At 38.5% G+C, this 15,893-nt stretch overlaps 1 protein-coding gene across 1 annotated transcript; it reads right to left on the minus strand.

Annotated features, from left to right (window-relative positions):
• Positions 1-14,965: 14,965 nt before the first annotated feature.
• On the minus strand, positions 14,966-15,893 carry LOC100444590 (small ribosomal subunit protein uS2-like). Its single transcript, XM_054544817.2, has one exon. It carries the CDS (start codon positions 15,830-15,832, stop codon positions 14,981-14,983), a length of 852 nt encoding a protein of 283 aa, XP_054400792.1. The 5' UTR covers positions 15,833-15,893; the 3' UTR covers positions 14,966-14,980.

A 15,893-nucleotide genomic window follows, 5' to 3' on the forward strand; every position in this document is an offset into this window, starting at 1 on the left:
AAAAAGATTTTCTCTTTAATCAAGAGATTTTGAGAGATGCTTCAGTGATGAAATGAAACAAATTTAAAAAGAGAACAACTTTGGTATATAATTAGAAGTCAGAAATCTAAATATCAGATTTAATACTGTCAGGCCTCTGAGCCCAAGCCTGCACGTATACATCCAGATGGCCCGAAGCAAGTGAAGAATCACAAAAGAAGTGAAAATGGCCAGTTCCTGCCTTAACTGATGACATTACCTTGTGAAATTCCTTCTCCTGGCTCAGACGCTCCGCCACTGAGCGCCTTGTAACCCCCACCCCTGCCCGAAAGACAACAACCCCCTTTGACTGTAATTTTGCACTACCTACCCAAATCCTATAAAACGGCCCCACCCCTATCTCCCTTCGCTGACTCTCTTTTCGGACTCAGCCTGCCTGCACCCAGGTGATTAAAAAGCTTTATTGCTCACACAAAGCCTGTTTGGTGGTCTTTTCACACGGAAGCGTGTGAAAAATACTGTAAGTTTATTATCTAGGCATGTTTGAATCTCTGGAATGTTGGGTAAAAAAATGTTCACTAAAATGAGCCCCTTTCAAAGTCACATGTATTAAATGAGACAATGTAAGGATATTCAGTGTTAAAAAAGCAGCACTCATGGATGAAGCTGGAAACCATTGTTCTGAGCAAACTATCGCAAGGACAGAAAACCAAACACCGCATGTTCTCACTCATAGGTGGGAATTGAACAATGAGAACACTTGGACACAGGGTGGGGAACACCACACACTGGGGCCTGTCATGGGGTGGGGGGAGTGGGGAGGGATAGCATTAGGAGATATACCTAATGTAAATGACGAGTTAACGGGTGCAGCACACCAACATGGCACATGCATACATATGTAACAAACCTGCATGTGGTGCACACGTATCCTAGAACTTAAAGTATAATAATTAAAAAAAAAATTGCTAAAAAAAAAAAAGAAAACAAAAAAGCAACACTCATGTGGCTGGGCATGGTGGCTCATGCCTGTAATCCCAGCACTTTGGGAAGCCAAGGGGGTTGGATCACTTGAGGTCAGGAGTTCGAGACCAGCCTGGCCAAAAAGTACAATAATTAGCTGGGCATGGTGGCAGGCGCCTGTAATCCCAGCTACTTTGGAGGCTGAGGCAGGAGAATCACTTGAACCTGAGAGGCGAAGGTTGCAGTGAGCCAAGATTATGCCACTGCAGTTCAACTTGGGCGACAGACCAAGACTGCATCTCCAAAAAAAGAAAAAAAGAAAAAGAAAAAAAAGCAGCACTCTTTTGGTCATATCAGCTTCTCATCACTTGCTTTTTGTATTGTGTTTCATGGAAACAGTCATGCTCATTTATTTGTGTATTACAATGGCAGAATTGAGTAGTTGCAACAGAGATTGTGGTCCATAAAGCATAATATATTTACTGTTTGGTTTCTTACAGAAAAAACAGTTTGCCGATATCTGTGGTAGGTTTTAGAAGTAATTTTAAAAAATTACCCTTTACCCCTTCTTTACTGCATCATAAGATGATCCCAGAAGAATCCACTGTTATGGTTCTCCTGTACTGTTAAAAAAAAAAAAAAAAAAGCCATTTTTTTGAACATGGAGTCATTTTCCCACTGCTTATTTTTGCCAGCCTTGTCGAAGATCAGATGGTGGTAGGTATGGCAGCATTATTTCCAGATTTTCTACTCTGTTTCATTATTCTGTGTGTTTGTTTTGCACAAGTGCAATGCTGTTTTGGTTACTGTAGTCTTACAGTTTGAAGTTAGGTAGTGTGATGTCTCCTGCCTTATTCTTTTTGCTTAGGATTGCTTTAGCTATTCAGGCTGTTTTTGGTCTCAAATGAATTTTAGAACAGTTTTTTTTCTAACTCTGTGAAAAATAATGTTGGTAGTTGGAAAGGAATAACATTGAATTTGTACATTGCTTTGGGCAGTATGGCCATATTTAAGATATTGATTCTTCCAATCCATGAGCATGTAACGTTTTTCCATATATATGTTTTATGTTTGATTTCTTTTTTTTTTTTTTTGAGATGGAGTCTTGCTCTGTCGCCCAGGCTGGAGTGCAGTGGTGCGATCTCAGCTCACTGCAAGCTCCGCCTCCCAGGTTCACGCCATTCTCCTGCCTCAGCCTCCCGAGTAGCTGGGACTACAGTTGCCCGCCACCACGCCTGGCTAATTTTTTTGTATTATTAGTAGAGACGAGGTTTCACCGTGTTAGCCAGGATGGTCTCAGTCTCCTGACCTCGTGATCCGCCCGCCTCGGCCTCCCAAAGTGCTGGGATTACAGTCATGAGACACCGCGCCCAGCCATTGTCTGATTTCTTTCAGCAGTGTTTTGTAGTTCTTTTTGTAGAGATCTTTCATCTCCTTGGTTAGCTGTATTACTAGGTATTTCATATTCTTCGTGGCTATTGTAAGTGGGATTGTGTTTTTAATTTCTCTCTCAGCCTGGACATTGTTCATATATAGAAATGCTACTGATTTTTGTACATTGATTTTGTATCCAAAAATTTTATGAAAGTAGTTTATCAGTTCTAGGAGGCTTTTAGCAGAGTCTTTCTGATTTTCTAGGTATAAAATCATATTATCAGTGAAGAAAGATAGTTTGGCTTCTTCTTTTTCTATTTGCCTGGATTTTATTTCTTTCTCTTGCCCAAATGCTCTGGCTAGGACTTTCAGTATTATGTTGAATAGGAGTGGTGAAAGTGGGCATCCTTGTCTTGTTCAAGTTCTCAAAGGGAATAGTTCCAGCTTTTGCCCATTCATTATGATGTTGGCTGTGGCTTTGTCACAGATGGCTATTATTATTTTGAGGTATGTTCCTTCTATGCCTAGTCTGTTGAGGATTTTTATAGTGATGGTGCTGGAATAACTGGCTAGCCATATGTAGAAGATTGAAGCTGGACCCCTACTGTCAGGCCTCTGAGACCAAGCTAAGCCATCATAACCCCTGTGACCTGCATGTATACATCCAGATGGCCTGGAGTGACTGAAGAACCACAAAAGATGACATTCCACCATTGTGATTTGTTCCTGCCCCACCCCAACTAATCAATCGATCTTGTGACGTTCCTCCCCTGGACAATGAGTCTCATGATCTCCCCACCCTGAGCCTTGTGACTCCCGCCCCTGCCTGCAAGAGAACAACCCCCGTTAACTGTAATTTTCCACTACCTACCCAAATCCTATAAAACTGCCCCACTCCTATCTCCCTTTGCTGACTCTCTTTTCAGACTCAGCCCACTTGTACCCAAGTGAAATAAACAGCCTTGTTGCTCACACAAAGCCTGCTGGTAGTCTCTTCACATGGACACACGTGACACCTACCTTTCATCATATACAAAAATTAACTCACAATGGATCAAACATTTAAAAGTGAGACCTCAAACTATAAAAAATCTAGAAGACACAACATGGAAATTACTCTTCTCAACATCGGCCTTGGCAAATAATTGTTGGCAAAATCTCCAAAAAATATTGCAGCACAAACCAACTTAGACAAGTGTGAACTAAATAAACTAAAAAGCTTCTGCACAGGAAAATAAACTATCAACATAGTAAACAGACAACTTACCGAATGGGAGAAAATATTCACAAACTATGCATCTGACTAAGGCCTAATATCCAGAAACTATGGGGAGCTTAAACAAATCAACATGCAAAAAACAAATAACCCCTTTAAAAAATGAGCAAAGGACATATCCATGAACAGACACTTCTCAAAAGAAGACGTATAAGTGGCCACCATACATATGCAAATCAAAACCACCATGAGATACCATGTCACACCAGTCAGAATGGCTATTACTAAAAAGTCAAAAAAACAACAGATGCTGGTGAGGCTGCAGAGGAAAGGGAACACTTATGCACTGCTGGTGGGAATATAAATTAGTTCAGCCACTGTGGAAAGCAGTCTGAAAATTTCTCAAAGAACTTAAAACAGAGCTACCATTTGACCTAGCAACCCCATTACTGGGCATATGCCTAAAGAAAAACAAATCATTCTACCAAAAAGACATACACACTCGTTTTGTTCATCACTATGGTATTCACAATAGCAAAGACCTGAAATCAATCCAGGCACCCAGCAATAGAAGATTGGATGAAGAAAATGTAGCATATATATACCATGGAATACTATGCAGATGTAAAAAAGAATAGATTCATGTCCTTTGCAGCAACATGGATGCAGTTGGAGGCCATAATCCTAAGCTAATCACCGCAGAAACAGAAAACTAAATGCCACACGTTCTCACTTATAAGTGGGAGCTAAACATTGAGCACACATGGACATAAACATGGGAACAATAGATACTGCAGACTACTAGAGGAAAAAGGAAGGAGCATAGGTTGAAAAGATACCTATTGGGTACTGTGCTTACTACCTGGGTGACAGAGTCCCAACTCAGCATCACACAGTTTTTCCGTGTAACAAACCAACATATGTACTTCTGTATCCAAAATAAAAGTTGAAATTTAAAAAGGAAGTCATTTTTTTCTAGGATGGTGTGATATTATGGCTTACTATTCAATGGTAGAAGATGGACATGACTTAGAGAAAATAAGAAAAAATATTCCATCCTTCTTTTAGTCACCAGGAATACTGCTATAAAAACAAAGTCAGTAAAAGCATGAGAGCGTGGGTCTTCATTTTTTCTCTGTGAAACAGGAGTGGGAGTTTAGAGAGAACAGACAGTATATTGTTACCTTTCTGAGAAGTTAAGCTGTAAACATTCTTTGTTGCCATTTGTGAAACATACTTTTACAGAACTAAAGTCTAAGGGGAGCAGGTGGAAAGTAATTTATTTAAATAATGAATACACAGAACTTGAAGTTATTTTTTAAGTTGTGAAAAGAATAGACTGAGAAGAAAAATTGGTTTACATTTTGGAATCGATATTTCTTGATGACACAGGAGGCATCCTTGACCCACAGTCATAGGCTTGTGATTTCTGTTATTTTTCACAGTTGTTAAATAAAGAACTTGAGCAAGTTAAGTGTCTGTAAGGGGTTGCATTTACTACCTGTAACCTATGGTTTCATCTTTGGTTTTTCAGTAGTAGCAGAGGGACAACAAACCAGGCTTGAGATGTAGAGGACCTATAATCGAGATGATTTGTTTGAGAGCCCAAACTAATTAACTTTAAACAATTAAAATCAGAGTATTATTTAGGTTAAGGACCTGCAAATTCAAATGCTTTCATAGCCCATATAGGTAACATAAATATGTGAATGGCACCGTATATAAACAAAATTGAATTATAGCGCTTTGGGATTGAGATTACAAGCTTCTTTGAAGGCTTTCAAATTCAATTTAAAATGTTTTCTAAGCTGAACAAAACAAGTTGCCAGCCAGATTTGACTTTCCTTTGTTGTTCACTATCAAATTTTGAAAAAAAAAATACTTAAATAAGAAGCCTTCTGGCTTTTCAGGGAAATCCCTGATGTGTGATGGCTTGACTTATGATTTTTCAACTTTGGAAAGTGATACGCATTCAGTATTCTCCTTAATTTTTGATGGGTTACTTCTGGATAGAACCATCAGAAATCAAGGAGCATCTGTATATCATTATAATAAGATAATAAATACACATTTGCAGTAGCCAAAATTACCCAAGATATCACTTTTTATACCAATGTTCTTGGGAAACTAAGTTAGTAATCAGAGCAAAAGCAGTTATTGCTATAATCCCAGCTACTCAGGAGGCTTAGGCAGGAGAATCGCTTGAACCCAGGAGGTGGAGGTTGCAGTGAGCTGAGATTGTGCCATTGCACTCCAGCCTGGGCAAGACAGCAAGACCGTCTCAAGAAAAAAAGCAGCTATTGCTTGTGAGGGATATGTTACTCTAGCTGTAGTTCATCTTTTAATAACTGAACTACTTTTGCCTACCAGCCACAATGTCTCTTCAATGGACCCTACTGTTATACAATCACTAATTCTTATTATTTAGCTCTCGTTTTACTAGGTTTCATATAAGTTATTGAGCTTTTGCTATGCATTCTGTCAGCAGAAGATAAAATAATTTAATTATATTTTATTGATTATATAAAACATGTATAGTTATATATATACAATTTTGTATGTAGAAATGTATTATTTAGTTTATATATATTTCATTATTTAGTTATATTAAGGACTTGAACATACTTTCTTATCATTTTGATTAAATTTTATACCATTCCAACTTTCTTAGCAATACATTTGAATTATGATAATTTCTTCTTCCATTTTGTGTTGTTATGACAGAATATCTGAGACTGGGTAATTTACAAAAATCAAGAGGTTTTTTTTGGTTCATGACTGTGGTGGATGGAAAATCCAGGATTGCACAGATGCATCTGGCAAGGGCCTCAGGCTGCTTCCACTCATAGCAGAAAATGGAAGGGTAGCCAGCATGTGTAAAGAGATCACATGGTGAAAGAGGAAGCAAGAGAAGAAATCATGGAAGTCAGATTATTTTTAAAAACCCACTTTCTTGGTATTTAATCCATTCTAGGGAGAGAAAAAACTGATTCATCCCCAAAAGAGGGCAATAATCTATTTGTGAAGAATGTGCCCCCATGACAAAAACACCTCCCACTATACTCCACCTCCCAACACTGCCAAGTGTGTGATCAAATTTCAATATGAGTTTATCCAAGCCCTAGCAAACAACTATTAAAGATGAAAACCCATGCAGCTATTAATCAGAATGGCAGGAAAAAAAAATGTCTACAGTGGAGAATGAGAGATGCTTTGACCTGACACTAAAGGAAAGTGATTGAGGATATCTAAGAGACTCTAGAGAGGAAAGATGAGGACTGCCAATTAAAATGAATGTTTCCAATATCCCCAACAAGAGATGAGACTACAAGTGAGATGCAGGTTGAAAGGAGGCTAGAGAGAGACTGGTTTACCTGTGGATCCAGACAGGTGAGAAGATGAACTAAAACACCTGTAAGAGTAGATCCTGGCCAGCAGAGATAAAAGCTTTGTTATCTTGGGTAAGTAAGTGGTTATTCTGTGTGTCTATAAAACTCATTGCATGCTCAGGATGTGAGTATTGGGGATGGAGGAGTAACAGGTTTTTACTTAAGATGTGGCCTGCATTGGCACTCCAAGGAAGCTAGAAGACCACAGGGAGGATGTAGGGAGAAGGATGGTAATTAACAGCAACATTGCAAAAATACTCCTGCAGAAAGTTGAGACACAATATATCACCTAATCTTTTGGCTTTAGATCGTATCGAAAACCAGCAACATTTTAATATTACCTTTAGAAACAAAATGATGTAGCTGCATTAAAATAATGTTCCTATGTGTTAATTTTTCTGTGTAAGAAATTATTCCAAATTTAGCATCTTAAAAATTAACACCTTTGTGTTACTTTCTCTGTGTAAGAAATTATCCCAAATTTGGCAACTTAAAAATTAACGCTTATTACAACAAACAGTTTTGGAGGGTCAGGAAATACAAGAGTTGCTTCCTTGGGTGGTTCTAGTTCATAATCTCTCATGAGGTTGCGATCAAGCTGTAGGCTGTGGATTAAATCATCTTAAGGTTTGAAGTGCAAACCCATCCTGATGTTTCACAGAATACCCAGGCAATGTGTCAATGATTGTCAATGATTTATTTGCTGTGAAGTAAATAGGCTTCCGAATATTGAAATTTCCTAGAAATCATCTGTGTTCATTTGTAGTCCTTATGGGTTATGTTAGGCATATATTATTCCTGGCATTTTTTGCTAATTATAGTTCCTGATTTGACTGCATAAGAGAATCAGCTCCATACTTTATATAAGTCTTGAGAAAGGGAATTGTGGTATTGGGATACTATACCAACTCCTGAATATATCTTAATATAATGGAAAGATATAGAGTCAAAGAGACCTGAGTTTAAATCCAGACTCTGCACATACTAGCTGAGTGATATTGAGAAAGTCACTTTAACCTTTTAGAACTTATTTCTTCATCAACAGAATGGAGGAAATAATGGTAGTTAGTTCAGTTTCAGATCTATGGTGGTAATCATATTAAGCAAAGAATACACACACACACAAAATATATATCATATATACATATATAATATACATATGATATATACATACGATATATATATCATATATAACCTAGCCCTACAAAGTGCTCAATAAATGGTAATTATTTTTATGATAGTTTTATGTACATATATATATATATATATTCCAGCCTAATAGCTTAACATGAAAGAAACATGGGCGTTAAAGTAAAAAAATAAAATCAAATAAAAACTGGATTTGTGTCTTGGCTGGAATCATCATTTATTAGCTGAGTGATCTTAACAGTTTTTTATCTTCTCAAAGCTTCAATTTTTTCATCAGTAATGTTTGACTTTAATAATAATATCTACCTCAAAGGGTCATATGCCCTAACATCTACTAAATTAGAAAGAAAAGTTGGCAGTGCCACAACTACTATTGCCAAATAATTTCACTGATACTACCTTTCCTCACCTTAACTAGCATCTACTCTCCACAACTTGGCAATCTTGATCTTTTCTCAGGATTGCCATGGAAGGAACACAGATGAACACACACACACACACACACACACTGATCCTTATAGCACCTTAAGGCACAGCGGAAGTTAGAGAGCAAGCTCTTTCAGCTTATAATTCTTATCAGAAACTTCGTGGTGCATTTATGATGCCTTCAGACCACAAGCCTATACTCCTGAGCTGAGAACATCGGGGAAAATCATCAGTAGACACCCTATTAGTGGAATTCATTAGACTTCATTCTCCCATTCACATCGCCAATACTGCTGTTCTCACCTAAATTACCTGACCCTGCCCTCTGATTCCTGGCTTAGCACAGCTGCAGTAAACATCCCTTTCCCTGCGGACAACCACTGTATAATGACCTCTGTCAATGGGACTCAATAAGGTTTGGATAAAGGCCTGAGACCTCCCTGGTTCCAACCAGAACATCATTGGAATATTTACCCACCAAGTCCACTGCTGAAGATACAACAATACTAACCTGAATGAAGGAAATACATAAAATAGGAAGAAATACAAATGGCCATGTGCCTGCCATGTGTCCCTCGGGTATGAGCATTGTTTTCTATTAAGTTCTGTGAGGAATGTTAATTCAGAAATATTTATTTCATACCAAGAATCCAGGTGATGCTGATGCATACAGAAAGTTGAGAGAAACTGGTTTTGTCACATTCTCTGTAATATCAGATTTTCTCAGTAGATGGTGTTGTCAAACAATTTTTCTCCATTTCTGTCATCATATTAGTAGTTTTTCATCAGCATCAAACAAAGTAGCAAATTTTTTCTCTCCATACTCTTCTCACTGTTTGGTAAGTTTGCATTTTCTTAGCTTCATGTGTTCTATTTTCTCAAGACACACACACACACACACACACACACACACACACACAATGTATACAATGGAGTAGTCCAAAATTAAGAGAATAAGTTACTAGACCAGAATTGGCTACCATTTCCTATAAAGGGCAAGATAGGAAATATGTTGCATTTTACCAAACATAATCTCTATTGCAACTACATAACTCAGCCAAATAGCATGCAAACAACCCTACAGAATATGTAAAAAAAAAACGTGTAGAGCTGTTTCAAAAAATTTTAGTTATGGGCACTAAAATTTAAATTTCAAGTAATTTTTTTTTTTTGACACAGAGTCTCGCTCTGTTGCTCAGGCTGGAGTACAGTGGTGCTATCTCAGCTCACCGCAACCTCCACATCCCAGGTTCAAGCAATTCTTGTGTCTCAGCCTCCCGAGTAGCTGGGATTACTGGCGATGCCACCATATCCAACTAACTTTTGTATTTTTAGTAGAGACAGAGTTTTGCCATGTTGGCCAGGCTGGTATGAAACTCCTGGCCTCAAGTGATCTGCCTGCCTTGGCCTCCCGAAGTGCTGGGATTACAGGCATAAGCCACGGTGCCTGGCCCAATTTCAATTAATTCTTAGATATCACAAAATAGTTTTCTTCTTTTGATTGTCTTTTAACCGCTTAAAAATGTAAAAACCATTCATAGCTCACAGGCTATATAAAAACAGAGAGTGACCTACATTTGGCCTGCTGTCTGTGGGCTGTAATTTGATGACCCTTGGTCTATATATTTATATTTGTTGAAACCAAAGTTACTGTAGTTAAGAGCTTAGACTCTGATGTCTGGCAGTCTGGGAACAAGTGTTGGCTTTGGAATGTTAGTTCTCTAACTGTTTCAAGCCTTATTTTCTTTATCTCTATAATGGGAGTAATAATAGTAAAGGGCTTTTAGGGTTATTGAAATAATTATGAGTTGATTTGTGAAAAGAGCTCAGAATAGCATTGAACGTATGGAAAGCTGCCAGTAAATTATAACTATTGTTATAGGCTAAATCATTTTCTAGACATTTTCAACACATCACCTCACTTCAATTTCATAATAATGCTTTGTTAGCTTTGTAGGTATTATTATGTCTCCTTAAGAGACAAGGAAACCAAAACTCAAAGAGGTAAGTGATTTGCTCTAGGTTACATAGCCAGTAGGCAGTAGGCCTGAATTTGAAGTCACACTCAGGTTTTACCCCACGCTCATGCTTTGCCACTCTGCTTACCTTTTCCTTGAGCTCATTTGTGTAATGCTCTGGATAAAATCTGAAACTCTTTGTTAAATAGTGCTAGTCATAATTTTTGTTTCTTTTTGGGACAGATTCTCACCCTTATACCCAGGCTAGAGTGCAATGGTGTGATCATAGCTCACTGCAACCTTCAACTCTTGGGCTCTGGCGATCCTCCTGCCTCAGCCTCCCAAGTAGCCAATACTACAGGTGTGTGCAGCCATGCCTGGCTATTTTTTATATTTTTGTATAAATGAGGTCTCACTATATTGCCCAGGCTGGTCTCAAACTCCTGACCTCAAGTGGTCCTCCTGCCTTGGCCTCCCAAAGTGCTAGTATTACAGGCATGAGCCACTATACCCAGACAAAATTTATATTCTTAGGAGTTGCTGAGATTCACAATCAACATACTAGTTTGTATTTTATACAAAATAGCTTGTGAAACTCAAAAAATATAGTTGTTATGATAGTTTTGTGTGTCAACTTGGCTAGGCTATGGTACCCAGTTGTTTAAACACTGATATAGGTGCTGCTGTGAAGGTATTTTGTAGATGTGTTAACATGTACAATCAGTTGAGTAAAGGAGATTACTTTGATTATGTGGGTGAACATTATTCAGTCAGCTGAAAGGCCTTAAAAGAAAATAAGATTTTCCTGAGAAAAAAAAAAAAGCAGCCTCAAAACTGCACCATTAGTTTCTAGTCTGTCAGCCTGCCCTACAAATTTCAGAATTAGAAGCTCCCGAAAGCATATAAGCCAATGTCTTTTCTTTAATTTTTAATTTTTGTGAGTACACACTAGGTGTCTATATCTATGGGGTACATAAGATGTTTGGATAAAGATGTAAAGTTTTAACACGTTAAAAAAAACTAGGTTTGTTTTCATTTGTAGATATAACCAGGCTTTCTCTAGCTTCTCTATCTTAGGGGAAAATTTAGATGATAGCAACAATTGCAAAGCAGGATTTCTCTGGCTCTTCTCTCTTACTCTATAGTAGCATTTCTCAGCTGGGGACAATTTTGCCTACTCAGCGGACGTTTGGCAATACGTGGAGACATTTTTGGTTGACACAGCTGATGAGTACAACTAGAATCTAGTAGGCAGATATCAGAGATGCTGCTAAATATTTTCATTGCAAAGGTTAACCCCCCATGACAAAGCACTATTCATCCTAAAATGTCACACTTCCAAAATTGAGGAAAGCTTATCTATAGGAAACAGTCTCTTCAAAATCTTCTCAAATTTTTATTGTAGTTGCCAGGTAGGAACAGAAACCAGCTGTTTTTTATCCTAAATGCTCCGTTTCACTTTGACTCCTTTTTTGCTGCCAGTGCTAATAGTAGTAACTATAGAATCATTGTCTAAGAAGTGCTCAACACTGGTGTTGGAGCTTGCTGTATGTAGAGATGCTATTTCTAATACACATTGTTGTTACCTGAGATGAGGCTACAGATGCCTAATATCTAGAATTCCAGTGTCTGTGTTGAAGATATCACCTATCATCATTGCTGTAACTGCTGAAGCTATTGTTTCCAGTACCAGAGTCTTCTGACCTCTCATCATTCCTACTCTGCTCAAGGTTTTTTATTCTTTTTGTAAATTTTTTTTTATTTTAAATTTTTTTTGGTATATAGTAGGTGTATATATTTGTGGAGTACATGAGATATTTTGGAACAGGTATGCAAATGCGTAATAACCACTTCAAGGAAAATTGGATGCCCATCCCTTCAAGCATTTATCCTTTGTCTTATGAACAATCCAGTTATACTCTTTTAGTTATTTTAAAATGTACAACAAATTATTGTTGACTGTAGTCCCTGTTACCTGCTGTTTTTTCACAGCGTTCTCTTCCTGAGATGCAGGAAACAATTTAGTTGATATATACCATGTTGTGCTCAAAGTTACTCTTTACTTTGAACCGGTCTATTTTTCTACAAACAGCTTAGGTTCCTCAACTACTTTTTCCTTAGAATGAATTATCTCCCAAGAGTACTTTAAGTCCCTAGTTTTAATCTATAATGCACACATATTATCAACTCTATAAATATGATAAGCTACACCCAAACCTTTCTGTGGACCACTTTTCCTCAGATAAAGATTTTCTGTTATATAAACAATTGATTGCTTCATTCAACTGCTATACACATATTTATTGAGCACAACTCATCATTCAAAAATTTTATTGAATAGTTAGCTAGGCAGTTGTTTGAGAAATGAAGATATAGCAGTGGCAAGGTAAGACAAGACCTTTTCCCCAATAGAGCTCACATTTTAGCTGGAAAAGAGAGGGAAAAAAATAAGCAAATAAGAGTATTCATCTGAAATAAACTAAAACAGTATAATGTGACTTGCAATATAGAGAGATGATTCTTTGTAATGGGTGCAGTCAGGGAAGACTTCTCTGAGTGTTAGTATTTAACCAGATATCTGAATGATGTGAAGTATCTAGAGAAAACAAATTTGAAGCAGGGTGAATAAGTGGAATCAAGAGACAGAAAAACAGTCAGTGTGACTGGAACATAGCAAGCAAGGGAGTGTGTGGTACAACGTGAAGTCAGTCTGGCAGTCTCCAGATCGTGTAGTTTCTACTAAGTTCTAAACATGGTGCTCTGTGCTAGGATATCTTTGTAAGCCAATTATATTATGGACCTCGCTCAAAGCATAGTTAAAAAGATATGCTAATCAAAATCCACAGAACTAAGTATATAATTGCAAAGTACTTTATGCTAAGTGCTATTAAGGAGATTACCTAATGTTATGAGAGTATATAAATAAAGTGTGAAACCTGATTTGATTAAAGAGAAGTTTTCCCAGACAATCATGATGAGCTGAGATGCATAGGATAAGTAGTTAGTAAGATAGAATGAAAGAAAGATTGGAATTATAGACAAAATAAGTTAACTTTTTCCACTTTTTAACAAGTAGTGAGGCAAGAAACAGATGTCCTTTTAATGAACTAAAGTTATTTTTCTCTTTTCACTTGGATGTACAAAATAAGAAGTTTAGATTAAGAAGAAACAAGTAGTTTAAGAGTAAAAGTACACTTTGATTAACAATACAATCATTAAACCTTAAAGGCCTCACTCCAGCTTTCTGGTGGTCATTGATTTCTCTTTCTGTGCTGCTGTCACAGCATGACATAGAAAAGAAGGATACACTTAGATCTGGTGAGGTGGGACCAATGTAAGCTGAGCAGCAATGTACTGCTGCTGTCTTCCAGGGGAAGTAGGTAAATAGTCATTTTGGGAAAGGCACTGTGTCATCAGCATCTAGAAAATTTTCTCAAGAGTCTGACCATTGTATTTTTTCTCAAATATATATTTTTTGAAATCTCTCCCTGGAGAGTGGCTTTGAACTCTAGCTTTGCTCAGATAGGGCTCCCATAAATTTGGTGGTAAATATTTATGTGTTTTTCATGATAATTCTTTATCCTGGTGGATGGCCAAATGCCTGTGCCTGATCGTAACCAGGTATCTTCCTCACAGAAAGAACATTTTTAGGCTGTCAGAAGCCTTTTTGATTCTTGTCTGACCTATGTCCAGTTTATTCCTACTAAGATAGCCACTCCACAGCAGAGTCCTGACCAGGAGGAGAATCAGGTGTGACACAGAGAAGGCAACTCAACAAAACACACAAGATAAGAGAAGCAGTGTATTACTTACAAATCCCAGAGAGAAGAAGGCAGCATGCCTCACAGGGAAAACAGGAAGTAGGGAAGCTGTCTGGGACACATTGGTTCAACCAACAGGTGGGGAGGAAGAGAGAGAGAAAAAGGAGCCTGTGGGCCAAAGACTTCATTGAGATCCAAGGTGTTACCCAAGCAAGTTTTCCATGTGGAGTTCTAATTGGTGGGTTATGAATAAGCAGGCATGAGTTCCATGGATTCCCACTGTGACTGAAAAGTGACCGCTATGGCTTATCTGCAAAGCCTATGTAGGATGTGGGGGTCAGTCAGGTAGTATCTAGCTGTCCCATAAAGATGTGGTCAGTAGGAGGTGATTGTATAAGAAAGATATATGGATAGATCTGCTTGAGGAACTGGGGGAGGCAGAGAACTGGGAACAATGTCAAGGATGACTAAGCCTTGCTTGTGGTATGAAAAAGCCAACCCTATATTCAAAGTAAATGTCAAGGCAACATAACTCTATCAGGATCTATTATACTGGCCTCATAAAAATTTTGACCAGTCAGACTATTCTAGCAACTTGGAGTTCTGGAAACGTTTTTCATGAAGTAAACAGAAAAGGAAAACAATGCTAAATGATGGCAATTCATATGTATAAACCAAGAAGTTATTTTATTTTATTTTAGAAACTGATGTTTATTTTCCATCAACCATTTTTCCATGCTGCTTAAGAGCCTATGCAAGAATAGCTTAAGACCAGTCAGTGGTTGCTTCTACCCATTCAGTGGCCTGAGCAGTGGGAGCTGCAGACCAGTCTTCCATGGCAGGCTGAGTGCTCCAGTCTTCAGTAGGGAACTGCTGAATAGGCACAGAGGGCACCTGTACACCTTCAGACCAGTCTGCAACCTCAGGCTGAGTAGCAGTGAACTCAGGAGCTGGAGCAGTCCATTCACCCTGAAATTCCTCCTTGATCACTGCCTTTTCAGCAGCAGCCTGCTCTTCTTCTTCAATCTCTTCAGGATCTCTGTAGAAGTAGAGATCAGGCATGACCTCCCATGGGTGTTCACGGGAAATGGTGCCACTCATGTGCAGAACTTCCCAAGCCAGCATCCACCACATCAAACCCACTGAGTGAGCTCCCTTGTTGTTGCATGGGATGGCAATGTCCGCATAGCGCAGAGGAGAATCTGTGTTACACAGCGCAATGGTAGGTAGGTTAACATAAGATGCCTCCGTGAGAGGCTGGTGGTCAGCCCTGGGGTCAGTAACTACAAGAAGCCGTGGCTCCCGGAAGGCTGCCTGGATCTGGTTAGTGAAGGTTCCAGGAGTGAAGTGGCCAGCAATTGGAGTGGCTCCAATGGCAGCAGCAAACTTCAGCACGGCCCTCTGGCCAGTATTCCTGGAGGATATAACACTGACATCAACAGGGTTTTCAATGGCATGAGCTGCCAGCAGAAGCTTCTCCCAGGTCCTCTTCAGATTTATGATATAGATGCCATCACTTTTCCTTTTATAGATGTACTGTTCCATCTGGAAGTCAAGATTGGTTCCACCTAAGTGGGTTCCTGCTGCAAGGAACTTAAGGACATCCTCCTCCTTCATTTACAGGACATCAAGGGCTCCGGACATTGTGAAAGTTTCCCTTTAAGTTATGACGGGAACC

Source organism: Pongo abelii, chromosome X, assembly GCF_028885655.2.
Source record: "Pongo abelii isolate AG06213 chromosome X, NHGRI_mPonAbe1-v2.0_pri, whole genome shotgun sequence".
NCBI classification, from domain to species: Eukaryota; Metazoa; Chordata; class Mammalia; order Primates; family Hominidae; genus Pongo; species Pongo abelii.